The 17,541-nt window shown below is 46.0% G+C and overlaps 1 protein-coding gene across 1 annotated transcript; it reads right to left on the reverse strand.

Annotated features, from left to right (window-relative positions):
- Positions 1–229: 229 nt before the first annotated feature.
- Positions 230–6,796, reverse strand: LOC310993418 (serine/threonine-protein kinase Sgk1; the record flags this gene model as incomplete). The annotated part of the gene is made up of 13 exons (XM_083981762.1): positions 6,585–6,796; positions 5,773–5,848; positions 4,851–4,929; positions 4,715–4,755; positions 3,861–3,918; positions 3,691–3,774; positions 3,456–3,587; positions 2,669–2,781; positions 2,450–2,573; positions 1,743–1,838; positions 1,486–1,641; positions 1,281–1,370; positions 230–394 (listed from the first exon to the last, which is right to left on the reverse strand). The coding sequence occupies exons 1-13, from the start codon at positions 6,652–6,654 to the stop codon at positions 230–232; spliced, it is 1,284 nt and encodes a 427-aa protein (XP_083837888.1). The 5' UTR covers positions 6,655–6,796.
- Between the last annotated feature and the right edge of the window lie 10,745 nt (positions 6,797–17,541).

Consider the following 17,541-nt stretch of genomic DNA (forward strand, 5'->3'; position numbering starts at 1 on the left):
TGGTGTCGTAACATGAGAGTCTCCGTCTGTACACAAGTTGTACACTAGTTCCTTGGTGATTGCCCCCCCCCCTTCCTTGTGTCCATTTGTTCGTCTTAAAGTCTCCACGCGGGCCTGGTCCCGGCTTGGTTCCTCCTTCCTCTGCCACAGTAAAGACTTATTAAAGTCCGCCGGTCCAGAGCACATCCAGAGTCCTGTTCTGTTCCCTGCTGGATCGGATCGGACGTCCTCACATGAAGCTGTGGTCGGCCGGCGGTCCGTAGGAGAAGCCGGGGAAGGCGCCGGCCGCCTCCTTCACGCTGCTGGTCACAGTGGGAGCGTCGGTGCACAGGGAGGACGACACCGGCAGGTGGGTGAACTCCGGGTCGAAGTGCGTCAGGTCGGTGGGGCCGCTCTGTGAAGGAGAACAGACGGTTATTGATGAGCATTGTGAAGTCACAGATTGATTGATTGATTGATTGATTGATTGATTGATTGATTGATTAGGTGGTTCCAGCTTCCTAAAGGTGCTGCTCAGTGTTTTTATTGATTATGGGACTAAAACTACGGAATAAATTGCCGGTTTCATCCTGTTCTTCCTTCAGTAAACCAAGTCTTTGGGTTTTTGACTTAACCCTCCTGTTGTCCTCCTGGGTCAAGGAAGGAAGGAAGGAAGGAAGGAAGGACAAAGGGAAAGAAGGAAGAAAGGTAGGAAGGAAGGCAGGACAAAGGGAAAGATGGGAGGAAAGAAGGAAGGGGGAAAGGAGGGAAAGATAGATGGAGGGGGGGAACAGATTGGGTCAATTGGATCAAAAAGGAAGGAAGAAGTAAGGACGAAGGGAAGGAAGGGAGGAAAAAAGGATTGTGGAAAGAAGGAAGGGAAAAAGGAAGGAAAGAAAGATGGAAGGAGGGAACAGATTGGGTCAAGGAAGGAAGAAGGGAAAGAAGGAAGGAAGGGAAAAAGGATTGTGGAAAGAAGGAAGGGAAAAAGGAAGGAAAGAAAGATGGAAGGAGGGAACAGATTGGGTCAAGTGGATCAAAAGAGGAAGGAAGGAAGGAAGAAGAAGTAAGGACGATGGGAAGGAAGGGAGGGGGAAAAGGAAGGAGGTAAAGAAGGAAGGATGAAGGAAGGGAACATATTGGGTCGATTTGACCCAGAAGGACAACAGGAGGGTTAAGACGGTTGAAGGCTTTGTCACATTGGGAACTTGTAACTGGTTGTTGTTGTTTTTTTGGCTCTTATCAGCTGTGATATATGTATATTGGCTCATAGACAAATTATTGGTATAGTTGGAACGTACCACTGAGGGGATGAACGGGGGTGTGATCTTCTTGGCCATGAGGTCGTCCCAGTTGATGGGAGAGAAGAAGGAGTGGTACTTGAGCTCAAGCTGCGGAGGAGAAGAAGAAGTCAGAGATGAGCAGACCGATGGAAACAGGCGTCGTCATGGACACTTCATAACATTTCTTTGTCTTATGTGTTTTTTTTTGGGTCTCTCCACTTACGAAGTCGTCCTTCACTCCCAGCCTCTTGGTGCGGTCCTTCTGCAGCAGCCCCTCCAGCAGCTCTCGGCCGGCGTTGGACACGTTGGGTTTGAGCACCGGGTCCTTCTGCAGGATGTTGTTGTACATCTCCGCTGTGTTGCGGCTGTAGAACGGAGGCTGTGGAGAAAAAAGCGACGACGACGACAAATTGAGTTAATTTAGTGTGTAAAACAAACAGGACGTTAAATTCTCAGGCGTGAAGTCTGAGTTTGACTCACAAGTCCGTAGAGCATCTCGTAGAGCACGGAGCCCAGACACCACCAGTCCACCGTGCGGTCGTACGCCTGCTTCTTCAGAACCTCAGGGGCCAGATACTGTGAGGAGAGAAGACAGGAGGAGTCAGTGACAGGTCAGTGTCCACAGCCGGGCCTCGGTGCTGAGTCGGTGCTGAGTCGGTGCTTTCACACAGACATGGTTCTGGTTCGGTTCTGGAGTCTCAAAACCTTGGTGCTTTCTGGTGAACCAGCCCACGTTCACATATAAGTGGAACCAGTGGGTGCATAACTGAAAATATTTGCTTTTATACTGTCTCTGTAATCCTTCTTCAGTTTTTTTTAAGTTTATTAATTATTTGTTCTGGTGTTGGAGTGAACCTTGGCTATCTCTTCCCTGAGTTCAAAGATAAGAATTACTTTACTTTATTAAAGCAGAAGTAAGCGATCCGGATTCTGCCGATGCCCAAATCACCACTAAACATTTAGTTTCCTTAGCAGACCACAACAAATTATGTTTCTCCCTGATGATGTCATGGTTAGGAGAGAAGCAACTATTTCTTGGTTCCCCTGAGAACCAACTTTTCAGATTCTGAACCTGTCATCTTTTCGGTCTGAAAGCGCAAAATTGGGTTTGGGAACCAGAGCTGACACGTAGCCCTGCCAGTGTGAAAGGCCTAAGTAGGTCTGTTGGGGTCAGGGGGGGGCAGTACCTCAGGTGTCCCACAGAAGGTGGTGGTGGTCCCGTTGGCCTCCACACCTTCCTTACACAGCCCGAAGTCGGTGAGGACGATGTGGCCCTGGGAGTCCAGCAGGATGTTCTCAGGCTTCAGGTCCCTGCAGACACAAACAAACAAGAAGCTGTTAGTTACTCCTGCAGGTTTCTCCTATCACAGTCGACCACTGGGGGGCGCCGCAGGACTGGGCATTACCTGTACACTATGTGCAGGGAGTGGAGGTAGCCAAGTGCACTTGCAATTTCAGCAGCATAGAACCTGGCTCTGGGCTCCAGGAAGATCCTCTCTCTCTGGAGATGGTAGAACAGCTGGAGAAAGAAAGAGAGAGAGAGAGATGAACTCTGTCAGTGTCGACCGACCTCAGGAGGATTCACTCTGACCCGGTTTAGTCCGGTTTAGGGTTGCAAAGGGGTAATTTAAACAAGCTGTATCATATCCAAACATATGTAAGTATTTTGTTTTGTCATAAGCAGACATCCGTGCAAAATAATACAATTAAAAGGACATTATCAAGTTTTAATTCTTGTTTGAACAATCAGTTCTTTTACTGAACAACAAAAACATGAATGTTGAGTAAAATACCCCCCCCCCCAAAAAGAAAAAAAAATCCCATTCAAAATGTTAAAGGGACAACGAGGAGTTTTTATTTGGTTATAAAAAAAGTCTCATATTAATATGGATGAACTACATTACTGTTGTTATTATTATAATAGTGGTCGGCTCACCCAGCATTTCCTAGTTTCGGTTTTGCGGATGCTGCCCTGTGGGTCATGGGAATAACGCCGCCAAATCGCGGTTTATGGTCGGAACTACGGCGGTATCTGATCGTAAATTTCTGATTTAGTCCCGTTTATTCCCATATATTCCAGTTAATTCCCATATATTCCCGTTATTTCCCATGGAAAGTTTCCAACTTTGAAAATTCCCGGAATTTTGCAACCCTATAGTCCGGTTTAGTCCGGTCCGGTCGTGTCTCACTCACCTCTCCACCGTTCACGTAGTCCAGCACAAAGTAGAGCTTGTCTGTGGTCTGGAAGGAGTAGTGCAGCCCCACCAGGAACGGGTGTTTGATGTTCTTCATCAACACGCTGCGCTCGGCCATGATGTGTTTGTGCTGCGAGGGGGCGGAGTCAAGGCGGAGACGTGTTAGTTAGAGTTTATATATTCATCGTGGTGGAGTTTAAAGTCTGTAAAGCATCAGGTGTGTGAGCGCTCACCTCCTTCTTCTTCATGATGATCTTCTTCTGCAGGACTTTGACTGCGTAGTATTTGCTGGACTCTTTGTGTCGGGCCAGAAGAACCTGCAGCGGCGACACAGGTGATGAGACCGGAGCAGGAAAACACACAACACAACAACACACAGGTAAACACTCAGAGACACACTCACCTTCCCAAAGCTGCCTTTGCCGATGATTTTGAGGTAGTCAAAATCACAGGGTTTGATCCTGTGGAGGACAAACAGACACAACGTCAGAGTTCATTCTCCACAGTGAACTCCAGCCACGGCCGTTGCTAGGAATTCTGGGCCCCCTTAAAGAATACTAAAGTGGGCCCCTCCCCCTAACTTTTCCAGTTTCTTTTTTCTTAGACTACGTATGTACTATCATGTATTATTTAGCCTACTTTGTTTTGACGCTAATGCAGCATTACACTGCAAAAACTCAAGTATCTTACCAAGAATATTTGTCTTATTTCTAGTCAAAATGTAATTTCTAGTCGAAACAAATCTCATTATACTTAAAATAAGACACATCACTTCTACTTCTTTCAAGCATATTTTCACTTGAAATAAGTAGAAAAAATCTGATAGTGGAACAAGTTTTTCTTCCTTATTACAAGCACAAAAAAACATGCTTTCACTGGCAGATTTTTCTACTTATTTCAAGTGAAAATTTGTTTGAAACAAGTGAAAATGATATATAAAAAAAAGGGGGACATTTTTAGGTTATGAGTCTTATTTTAAGTGGAAAGAGCTTAGTTTTGACTAGAAATTAGACATTTGGACAAGAAATAAGACAAAAATTATTGGAAAGATGTTGAGTTTTTACAGTGTAGGCTACTATGAGTATTAGTCAGGGTCTTACGCAGAATAAATCAGTCATACAAATATTAGACTACTGGGGTTTTTTATGGGCCCCACTGGGCGCTGGGCCCCTAGAGTTATCATCACCTTTCTCCCCTATACAACGGCCCTGACTCCAGCAACCTGAGGAGGAGTTTCTGGTTTCTGCAGATACTTACTGAGTCTCCTCAGCCAGGGAACTCCGTGAGTTTAGGCACCGCTGAAAGATGAGAAACAGGAAGAAGTTCTCGTGAATACTTTTCTTTGTTGAGGACGGAACAAGTCAAGAGAGTCAGCGAGAGTTCACACTCTTACCGGATTTTCAGGAAGATCGTTGGTGTCAAGCTCCTCGTTTTGATTCTCGTCGATCTTCAGGAAGCCGTTGACCTCGACACTGGAGGAGAAACACAGCAGAGTCTCGTCAGGTTTGTGAACGGAGCACGTGAAGAGGCATTCGGGTCAACCATGGTGACCTCTTGTCTGGATCTTAAGCCTCTGAGCCGTTACGAGACGGGTTCAGACGGCTCTGCAGGACTCAGGGTCCGGTTCAGACGGCTCTGCAGGACTCAGGTCCTCCTGCAGAGCAGCTGCAGGGACAGATGCTCCGGCACCAGACCCATGATCTGGAGGCTGCAGGCCATGTATCATGTAATAATTGAATTACTGGGTTTATCCCGGTGTCGGGGACAGAGGGGATTTACTGGGAAGGTGATTATGCAGTGGAGAGGAGGTTGTTAACGAGCTCGTCATGAACCGACTATTCTTACCCCGCTGTTCTCGGACCCAGATTAGCCTTTACACAGAATGTCCTGCCAAACCGGCGGGATTGGCCCCACACACACACACACACACTGACTGAATGAGCCGGTGACTTTGAGTTACGGGTTTGATCCATTCTAGTGCATTTTCACAGGTAACAGGTCGGAAAAACACGAGTTACGGGTCGGAACTCTACGAAATCGTAAGTCTTAACTTGAAGTCGTGACTTATGGGTTCAAAAATAAATAAATAGGGCCTAAATAAAAAGAATAAAACACTGTTCTCGGACCCAGATTAGCCTTTACACAGAATGTCCTGCCAAACCGGCGGGATTGGCCCCACACACACACACACACTGACTGAATGAGCCCAGTGTGACTTTACACAGGAAGTGGTTTCCAGGCCGAGTCCCCCCCCGCCCCCCTCACAGATCTAAATCTAACATTTACATAAGAGAACGTCCTCCGATGACACTCACTGTTGGCAGATGTGTGGAGTGGCCACCAGCTTCTGGATGAAGTCATTCAGACCCATCTTCCTCTCCTTGATGAAAGCTGCAGATGGACAGAGAGAGAAGAGAGGGGGGGGGGGGGGGGGGGGTGTTAGTGTCTGATGATGACACACATGATGATGATGATGATGATGATGATGATGATTTGAGGACAAACGAGGTGTTGGAGCAGTAATCTGCTGTTACGGGACAGAGACCGAGCTGCTGCTGCTGCTGCTGCCAGCGGGCTTAGAGGTTACACAACCACCACACACACACACACACACACACACACACACACACACACACACACACACACACACACACACACACACACACACACACACACACACAACCAACACATAGCCTACATACACACAGCGTTGCGTTTCCATTCAGGACAAACCGACGGACCTTCTGTTCCTCTCATTCATCATCAGTGACGCATTAACAACCAATCATCACCATCATCAATAATAGGCTAATTATATATAGGCCTATATGTATAGCCTATATATATATATATATATATATATATATATATATTTTTTTTTTACAAAGCTTCTTATGTCGGGAGGTTTTTTTTTAAACAACTTTTTAAATGAAAGTGGAACAAAACAGCGCGTCACAGTTCGGATCGATCAGTGATTAAAATAATCAATAAAGGCAGACAGACTCCCATCAGAGCGGTTTCCTAACGAGCAGCTGTTCAGACACTGATCCGATGACATTATATAATATATATATATATAATATATATAATAATAATAATAACAGCAGCAGCGGCGGCGGCGGCTCACCAGCCAGCAGAGCCACGATCCCTCTCATCTTGCAGTAGGTCAGGTCGCATCCAGCCTCGGTCACAGCCATGATCAATAAATCAATAAATCAATAATAAATATCCAGAGAACAGCTACTGCGGCGCCTCCTCTGTCGGTCGGTCGGTCGGTCGGTCGGTGTCCAGTCCCGGTGTGTCCCGGTGTCCACGCGCAGAGCTCCGGTTCCGCAGTGCCGCTGTGCGCCGCCGGAGAGGAACCGAGCCTTTTATACGGAGCACGAGGCCACGCCCCCTTTCTGCCGTCACCTGCTGTATCCCCGGCAACCACTTGGCAGGCGTGACGTCACGGGATTCCTCTGCAGCCAGAATGAAGAAGGAGGAGGAAGAGGAAGAGGGGGTTCTTCACACTCCTCTTCATCTTCTGTCAATGGAAAACTCCACTGAGTGAAACCAGTGATGGAGGAGGAGGAGGAGGAGGAGGAGGAGGAGGAGGAGGCAAGGCAATTTTATTTGTATAGCCCGTTTTTACCAGTTTGTCTCAAAGGGCTTTACATGGCATCGTAACAACATCCTCTGTCCTTAGACCCTCACATCCACTGAGGAAAAACTCCATGGAAAACCCTTTTAACAGGGAAAAATCGGAGAAACCTCAGGGTGAGCAACAGAGGAGGGATCCCTCACCCAGGACGGACAGACGTGCAATAGATGTTGCTACAGACAAGAAAACAGTTTACAGGAGGAGGAGGAGGAGGAGCGATCTTCATCATCACCGTCTGCACTGCTGCTGCTGCTGCTGCTGCTGCAGTCTTTTATTTTGAAAGGGTGTGAAGAAATGTATGTCACGACTGGTGCATTGGATTTCAGCTGCAAAGTGCAACCACACTAATCCACAGTGCATGTCCTGCTGTACATACATGATGATGATGATGATGATGATGAGGTCACGGTGGTGAAGGTGACTCCACGCGTCACACTTACATAAATTCGTAGAAGCTCCAGTGGACGAGGATGAGGACGAGTCCAGCTGCTCCAGATGTGGTCCACTAACCCTGTAAGTTACATAACTGCTGCATAACACAGCCAGATGTGCAGCTGCAGCAGCACATCCCGCTCCCACGCGCTGGAGGATTATTTGGCTTCTGTTGATCCTCTGCTGCTCCTCTTCATCATGTTGGTGGTGTCGGCCTCCTCTTCCTCCTCCTCCTCCTCCTCCTCCTCCTCCTCCTCCTCCTCCTCCTCCTGACTCTTTGTTCTCCATGTCGTCTGTCTCGCGCTCAGGTTTAATGTTGTTGTGACGCCTCAGCAGCATCTTGATGGATGAACTGATCAGAGACCTCAGATAGTGTTTTAACCACAGTGATTATTAAAGGGGAACTCTGCAGGATTTCCACTTTAAAGGGATAGTTGAACATTTTGGCAAACTGGCCCATTGCCATAATCCCTATAGTCATAGCAGTAGGTTCGTTACCTTTAATTGTCGGTGCAAGCTGTTTTTAGAACGGCGGAGCAGAGCCGTGAGCTGCTCAGAGCTACGCTACGGAGGCTCATGGGATTTCTTGGTTTCCCTCATCAAACTCATCAAATACACAATCCAACAACTGCACAACGCTCTGGTGGACAAGTTGTGACCTGCACATTCACCACGCTATGAGATAATAACACAACGTTACCAGACAGAGTTGTTTTAGAGGCAAATGCAGAGACTGCTTGATGAAAAACTGTCCCTGAAGGCAACACGCAATTAGCGGTTTTGCATGAATTTACCTCTAAAACAAGTCCTCTGCAGCTGGACAGAGTTTCTTTGGTTGTGATCGTCTCTTCTCAGGAGGAAACAGGTTCAGGTCTTCAGCTCAGACCAGAGGCCTCGCTGCCACAGCCCTCAGATCAGCCAGTCAGACGGACTTGGACGTTCCTCAGTCGCGGCTCCCACTCTGTTGAACACGTCACCGTCGTCGACTGCAAACAGCCTCTCCACTTTTAACTGCTTCAGACTCAGTTGTTCTCCTGAAAACAGTCTCCTCTATTGGGTCTTTTATCTGTGTTCACTGTATTATTGTTTTATTGTGTTGCTGTTTTTTGTTTATTTGAACTGTAAAGCACTTTGTTTGGTCGTTGGCTGTTTCAAATGAGCTTTATACATAAAGCTGACGTTGACATTGACCTTGACACAGCTTCAGGAAGAACACGTGTTTGTGAAGTTTAATGTTGAATTTGATCCGTTTCTTCCAGACTGATGAGGAAACAGCTGTTGATGCTGAAGCGTGAGTTCCTCATTGGTGCTTTATTATCTACAGAGCTGATTATTGATGATTGATGAATGGACTTTGACAGGTGTGAAGGTATTCCCTGCAGCATCTGGAGAAACCGGTTCTGGTCCGGTCCCGTGTGTCTGACCCGTGACTTTCACGTTTAACCAACAGGAAGTGAGACAGTGCAGAGCTGCTGGTCGTCACGCTGCCAAACAGGAAGTGAAGCGTCGACTGGAGTCACCTGTCAGGCTTCTTCTGTTCTCACTTTGTGACACGTTCCTCTGAATTATTCAGGTGTGACCTCACCTGTGGGAATGTGTGAGAGGACAAACGTGACGGTTCGATGCCTTCAGGCAAGGTAAGGCAGTTTTATTAGTAGCCTATAGCCTGTTTTTACCAACAGTTTGTCTCAAGGGGCTTTACATCCCATCATAACAACTTCCTCACATCCACTGGGGAACAACTCCATATAGAAAACCCTTTTAACTCCTCTGAGTTCTGCATCGTTCGTGTGGGCGGAGCAGGATCACAGCTGGAGAACAGCTGGACCTGCTTCCTCTTTTAAAGGTTTAATGACTAAAATGAGAGGAGGAGGACGACTTTCACTGTGTTACAGATTAACCAGAGTGGATTCTGGGTAAATTATAGCCTAGTTATTTAGTCAAAGAGCCTCTATCACTCTGACAGGATGTCTCACTACAGGCTGCTCCATTAGGCGCGTTTCCACTGCAGAAACCCCCCCCCCCCCTCAGGGCCGTTTACAGGAACCTTTACGGGGCCGAAGGGAGTCCCTGCCTGGGGGTCGGTACTCAGATCGGCCCTGAAGAAGTCCTGGTGGGGCTTGAGATTTACTCTGTGCTGATTGGTCAGACTCAAAGCAGGATATGACGCTAAGAGAAAGGCCCGAAATAAGCGGCAACGTTACTAAAAACACGAGACGGAAGGAAATATTGATTCATTCATTGATATAAAAACGTTACAGCTTCACTTCCTGTCTCCTAAAGTGGGCGTGGTCATGTCTCCTAAAGTGGGCGTGGTCACCGTCCCTCCACCTCCTTGTTGTGAATGTGTGGATTTATAAAAGTTGTCGTAGAGGAAAGTGAGATATTTATATTTTCTCATGATCATTATAAACATTAGTTAGCGCGGACGTTAGTGAACGTTAGTTGTCGTTACCATGGAGATCTGGAACAAAGTTCATTTTCTCCTGATTTGTTTGAAATGTGTCCATTTTCACGTGAACAGTGTGAAACCAGAACTGAAACAAGTGATTAATGCAACAATGTCACAACAACTTTCAGCTTCCACAGTCAGGAGAGAAAACGACCAGAGATTCACCGTTCACTGACCTGCAGCTGGTGAACTCTGACTCAGTGAGGAGGAGGAGGAGGAGGAGGAGGAGGAGGAGGAGGAGGAGGAGGAGATGGCTCCTCCTCCTCCTCCTCCAGCAGCAGATGGATGAATGAGTCAGTCAGACAAACAGAGAGTGGGGGGAGGAGGGGGGCGGGGGGTCAGTGAGCTGCTCTCACGAGGATCAGCTGCTGCTTCTCAGGTGACCGCCTCACTGCTGCTGTTCCATTACACTGTGTGTGTGTGTGTGTGTGTGTGTGTGTGTGTGTGTGTGTGTGTGTGTGTGTGTGTGTGTGTGTGTGTGTGTGTGTGTGTGTGTGTGTGTGTCTTCAGTTCCCTCCAAAACAACGGGAGGATGACATCACAGAGGAATGACCCAGGCATGTCTCCATGGAAACAGTAAAAGTCTCCTGCTGATCAGCTGATTGATCCTCGGGACGTGATGTCATCAGAGCCCAGTTCCTCTTTCTTTGACCATGCAGCTGACTGTTGATCTCCATGACGACGACCTCCTGAGCCCTGATCTCCGTGGCGACCAGATGAGGTCAGTTGAAACGAACCGATCGCTGCAGCGTCACCACGACGACGCCTCACGCTCTGATTGACAGCTGTCACGACGTATTGATCAGTTCAAACCACGCGACCGTCCGCACTGAGCAGGTAGCGACAGGAAGCGATATTTTTTTGGTAGGGGAAGGTCCCGCCTTCTCTGCCTCTGATTGGCTAGATGGGCTCCTTTTTCGTCTCTGATTGGCTAGAAGGGCTCTCGCCTGATTGGTTGTTTGTTTTGGTTGTGAAACGGCTGTGAAACGGCTGTGAAACGCAGGCTGTCGGCAAAGCGTGATACGTGCTTAGATCTACCTGGACTCTCTCTACTTACCAATGGCACAATTACACTTCTCACTCAAACTCAAAATGTAAACTTGGACTCTCTCTACTTATCTGGCCTGTCTAACCTCTACCTGGTCTTTTTTACTAAACTTAACCAACTCCTTTCTTCATTGCCTAAACCCAACCAATGGCACAATTACACTTCTCTCAAACTCAAAATGTAAACTTGGAATATAAATTTAAAAACTAAATTTTCGGAATGTGAAACCAGCGGGGATCGAACTCGGGTTCACCACACCGCAGGCGAAAATGCAAACCGCTACGCCATGGCATCTGATTACATTTAATCCTTCAGTTGTGTGTATTTTAGTTGACTACAGTACTCTTGTGAGATGATGTCAATCGGAGGAGAATTCATCCAGCCAATCAGAGGCAGAGAAGGCGGGACCTTCCCCTACCATCCTGGGAAAAAAAATATCGCCGACAGGAAGTAGTCGCCACTGTCCACAAAGAGAGACACTGTGACATCATCGTGACGTCATCATGATGTCATCGCCACCAGTAATCCAGATCAGAGCCAATCAGGAGCCACCGACGTGGACGGACGACAACACAACATGAAGGTTTTCAGAATAATGGTGCGTTCCAGGAATAGAAACCCGTAACTCGTACCGGTTCGATCTGCTACGAGTTCACGGGTCGGAAGTTACGGGTTTGACTCTGTTGTAGAGCATTTTCACGGGTAACAGGTCGGAAAAACGCGAGTTACGGGTCAGAACTCTACGAAATTGTAAGTCGTGACTTGAGGTTATGACTCATGGGTTCAAAAGCCTGGAACGCTGAATAAAACACAACCTCAGACTTTTCAGAATAAAACACAACCTCAGACTTTTCAGAATAAAACACAACCTCGGACTTTTCAACCTCAGACTTTTCAGAATAAAACACAACCTCAGACTTTTCAACCTCAGAATTTTCAGAATAAAACACAACCTCAGACTTTTCAACCTCAGACTTTTCAGAATAAAACACAACCTCAGACTTTTCAGAATAAAACACAACCTCAGAATTTTCAGAATAAAACACAACCTCAGACTTTTCAACCTCAGACTTTTCAGAATAAAACACAACCTCAGACTTTTCAGAATAAAACACAACCTCAGACTTTTCAGAATAAAACACAACCTCAGACTTTTCAAAAATAAAACACAACCTCAGACTTTTCAGAATAAAACACAACCTCAGACTTTTCAGAATAAAACACGACCTCAGACTTTTCAGAATAAAACACAACCTCAGATTTTTCAGAATAAAACACGACCTCAGACTTTTCAGAATAAAACACAACCTCAGACTTTTCAACCTCAGACTTTTCAAAAATAAAACACAACCTCAGACTTTTCAGAATAAAACACAACCTCAGACTTTTCAGAATAAAACACGACCTCAGACTTTTCAGAATAAAACACAACCTCAGACTTTTCAGAATAAAACACGACCTCAGACTTTTCAGAATAAAACACAACCTCAGATTTTTCAGAATAAAACACGACCTCAGACTTTTCAGAATAAAACACAACCTCAGACTTTTCAACCTCAGACTTTTCAAAAATAAAACACAACCTCAGACTTTTCAGAATAAAACACAACCCCAGTCTCTCCAGAAGTCTTTCTGTTGCTCAGACTCAGTGTTTGTGTTTGAGGAGGAAAATGTGTTTAATAACGACACTGTCGTACGTCGACAACACCCGAGACAAAACCACAAACACGCTCAGGTAAAACACACACACACAAACACAAACACAAACACACACACACACACTTTCCTTTGTCACACAGTGTGATGTTTGTACAGCAACATGAAGCCACAGGCAGCAGTTGGTTGGTTAGCCTAGCTTAGTTTAGCTTAGCTTAGCTTAGTTTAGCTTGTAAACAGATGCAACAGTCAGTTTTCAAAGAGCTGATTCTCCAGGACCAGAACCAGAACCAGAACCAGAACCAGACTCTGGACCAGACCTGTTAATGCGGCCGTCAGCAGTTTAAAGAGAAGCAGCTCTGTCAAAGCAAAGAGGAAGAGGAGGAGGAGGAAGAGGTGAAAGAGGAGGAGAAGGTGAAGGAGGAAGAAAGAGGAAGAGGAGGTGAAGGAGGAAGAGGAGGAGGTGCAGCTCCTACCTATGAAGGATTTCTTGCCGGTCTTCATCCTCCTCTTCCTCTGTGTCTCTGCTGGATCAACAACGTCTGCTGCAGAGTTCAGGTGACGCAGCTCAACACTCAGTATTCCTCTTCCTCTTCCTCCTGCTCCTCTTCCTCCTGCTCCCCCCCTCTCTCTCTCTCTCTCTCCCTCTTTATCTCTCTCCTTCTCCCTCCCTGTCTCTCTGTCTCCTCTGCAGCTCTTCTCACCAGATCTCTTCAGACTCCAGTTTCTCTGCTGCGTCTCTTCTCTCTCTTCCTCCTCTGATCGTCCTGATGCACCGACACCAAAGATCTGTGACGCACCTGCTCTCTGCCCCCCCCCCCCTCCTTTACCCCCCCTCTACTCCTCCTCCTCCTCCTTCTCCTCCTCCTCCTCCTCTTCTTTCATCTACCTGGAGAGAACCAAACAGCAGCAGGTGTCTGGTTACTGCTCCGGTGGGTGTGGGAGGGAGCCCCCCCCAGGGAAGAACCCGTCTCCATGACACAGATCCACCTGAGGACACACACACACACACACACACACACACACACACACACACACACACACACACACACACACACACACACACACACACACACACACACACTGCAGCAGTGCCGTGTTCCTCCTCCTCCTTCGTGCTCCGTCTCTCAGGAGGTTCAGTTCATCACCGTGGCGACTAGGGATGTCATGTGATGTCACCATTACTTTATTCTCACAATGAATCGAGGTTTTAGACTAAAGATTCACAGACGAAACAAACAAATGTATTAAGTAAAAGGACATTTCTAAACGTCCAGATGCTGCAGTTGGAGCATGGACGGTATGAATGAACTGAACATTGATTACCAGTGGAAATGCCCTTTAAGTGGCAGACTAAATGGGTTACTGTAAATCAGGTTACTATGCAATGCGGGCATAATAATGTGCAATATGTGGAATTAGTATGTAGTTTTGGTTATGATGCAATGATCATGTGCAATACATGTAAACTTTAGAATGACATTACTGAATGTATATTTGACTGAATTGAATTGAATACATTTATTGTCATTCACGAAATTCAAATTGTAAACCTCCATGTGGTTAAAAATATCAGTGATTGAAACATGTTTATTTAATGACTAATGCACTTTACTGTTATCCAGACTGTTGCACTTAACAGTACTGGTAATGTAGCCTACTGCTACATGCACTTTATTACAACTTATTGCACTTTGTTATTACAGTAATTGCACTTGAGGCATGTCTGCACTTTACCAGACGTTTTCTACTGAAAGTACTGTTACTTAGTTTGTTTTAAGAATGTGATGACCTGTTTTTAGTATTTGTGTCTATTTTACCCAGGGAACATCTGCTAGAGACAACAGATGGAAATAAACCCATGGCAGAGTCCAGACAGTTTCCAGATCACATGCAGGGAGGAACTGACAGGACGCAGAGACGCAGAGACATGAGACGTGTCAAACAGGAAGTGGACAGAGACATGGAGAGTCACAGTTTAACCTGATGTGAGAATAAACCTCCACATCCCCCTGTGGAATATAAATCCTTTCATGTGCTTTATGTTTTTATATGTTTTTACTAGGGCCGGGACTCGATTAAAAAAATTAATCGAATTAATTAGAGGCTTTGTAATTAATTAATCGCAATTAATCACATTTTAATCGCATATAATAATTTGACCTGAGAACAGTGAGAAGCATTTTAGTATACCATTGAATGACTGAATACATAAGCTTAAGCATTCAAGGTGGTACTTAACCAAGACCAACAGACTAGGGATGCAAATGATCCATTAATTCATTAATCGATATTTGATACATACAGATTAAATGGTCTTTCCTGCCAATACACTATGATGATTACTGTAGTATTTAACTAGGCTACTTAAATCACAGTAGCATAAACTGATTTGTTGAACTCAGCCTGATGTAAACATTAATAAAACTCAGTAACCAATCACACAGGCAGCTCCATGTTGTCCCTGTGTGATGTTCAGGGACAGGTCAGGACAGTCTGAAGACAGACAGCTCTGAGGGTGAAGTCCTATCTCTCTCGCGTGCGGGCGCACCGCACGTAGCGTTAATTTTTTTAACGTGTTAATTTTTGTGTAATTAATTAATCGTAATTAACGCGTTAAAGTCCCGGCCCTATACACTTAAATTGTCTCATGTGATATGTTTTTATGTGTTCCATGTTTTATATATTTATCTTGTCTTATATGATACAGTATGTTGTGTGTTACATTGGTACGACAGCGGGACAGCAACGTAAATTTAATTGAATTCTTTCAATGACAGTAAAGGCAGTGAGATAAGAAAGGAGAAGCTCTGAGCCGACAGATTCATCACAACACGACTGGAGGAGAGAGCAGATCTGAGGTCAGCACCAGGACGCCACACTGCACTGATCTGAATGAAATTTGAATTATTTGAATTAGAGCGTGGTGTGTGTGTGTGTGTGTGTCTCTGCGTGTGTGTGTGTGTGTGTGTGTGTGGTGACAGGCTGCATCATGTGACAGTTGTGTGACGGAGGAAAACAAAGAGCTGCTGTTTAGATTCAAACAGTGAAGACACGTTGTTGTTGTAGTTGTTGTCAGACTATTATTTGCCTTTATTTAACCAGACCTCTTTTTCAAGGGAAGCCTGGCCAAGACAGCAGCAGCAGCAGTTGCAACAATTACAAGACACACAGAAATCACACAGCAACACAGATAAAATACATTACACGATAGACGCAACAGGACTAAGGCTCCGGATTCTCATTAAAACAAGAACAAGTGCAGGATGAAGCTGCTCCAATTTCTCTCACACGAGTTTTCAAAGATCCAAGGTTGATGAGCTCCTTTAACTTCAGAGTTTTCTGCAGTGCGTTCCAAGCAGCAGGTGCAGCGTACTTAAAAAGCAGCGCTGACCAAATTCAGAATTAACTTTGGGCACGTTTAATAAATAAAACTAAAAGGATTTGGAGAAATAATTACATAAATAGTGGGGGAGCAGACCCACGATAGCTTTACAAATAAAAATGTGCCAATGTATAAGGCGGCGTGCTGCCAGAGACGGCCACTCAACTCGAGCATATGAAGTGCAGTGGTGAGTGAGGGCTTTACAACCAGTGACAAACCTTAAAGGGATAGTTCAACATTTTGGCAAATTGGCCCATTGCCATAATCCCTATAGTCATAGCAGTAGGTTCGTTACCTTTAATTGTCGGTGCAAGCTATTTTTAGAACGGCGGAGCGGAGCGGCAGGCTGCTCAGAGCTACGCTACGGAGGCTCATGGGATTTCTTGGTTTTCCTCATCAAATTCATCAAATACACAACCCAACAACTCCAAAACGCTGTCGTGGACATGTTGTGAGCTGCACATTCACCACGCTATGAGATAATAATGGAATGTTACGAGACAGAGTTGTTTTAGAGGGAGATTCATGCAAAACCGCTGATGCGCGTTGCCTTCAGGGACAGTTTTTCAGCAAGTAGACTCTGTATTTACCCTGTATTTACCTCGAAAACAGCTCCGTTTTGTAACGTTCCATTATTATCTCATAGCGTGGTGAATGTGCAGGTCACAACTTGTCCACAAACGCGTTTTGGAGTTTTGGGATTTTGTATTTGTGTCACAAAATGCATGTGATTGGTTCCACCTGAAGGGGGCGCATAAATAATGATATCCCAAAAAAGCACTCCTGCCTGAATATTGTAGGCTACAAATCCCTTCGAGACCGTTCTGCCAGTCCCAGACATTGTGAGACCGAGAGACCCAAGGCCGAGACCACAAAAAAGTGGTCTCAAGACCAGAACTACAAGTCTATTGATCAGCTCAGTGTGAAGCCGCTGCTGCAGCATCATTAACAGCAGCAGCAGCAGCAGCAGCAGCAGCAGCAGCAGCAGCAGCAGGTCGGTGAAGGACGAGGAGCCTGAAGCAGCAGATTGAGATCAGTCTGTCTGAACACTGGGTCACAGCAACAACCTGCTGCTATCTTTGGATCAGTGCAACAGGTCAGCAGCCACGGGGTCGTTCCTATGTTCCCACAGCCCTATGTTCCCATGTTTCTAACTTTTGTTGTCACTGAAAATTAGGCCCTTTGGTCCCACCATTGGTTGGGTTTAGGCAATGAAGAAAGGAGTTGGTTAAGTTTAGTAAAAAGACCCGGTAGAGGCTATACAGGCCAGATAGATAGAGTCCAGATAGGTAGAGAGAGTCTAGTGGGAACTATTGGAACATAGGGCTGTGGGAACATAAGGCTGTGGGAACATAGGCATGGACCCGCAGCCACGCCGGCTCTCTCTCTGTGTGTGTGTCTGTGTGTGTGTAGCTGCAGGAACACCTGGGAGGTGTTGGGGGGGAGGAGCCTGAGCTCAGGCGATGGC

The sequence above is a fragment of the Trachurus trachurus genome (assembly GCF_905171665.1).
Source record: "Trachurus trachurus genome assembly, chromosome: 11".
In the NCBI taxonomy this organism is placed as follows: domain Eukaryota; kingdom Metazoa; phylum Chordata; class Actinopteri; order Carangiformes; family Carangidae; genus Trachurus; species Trachurus trachurus.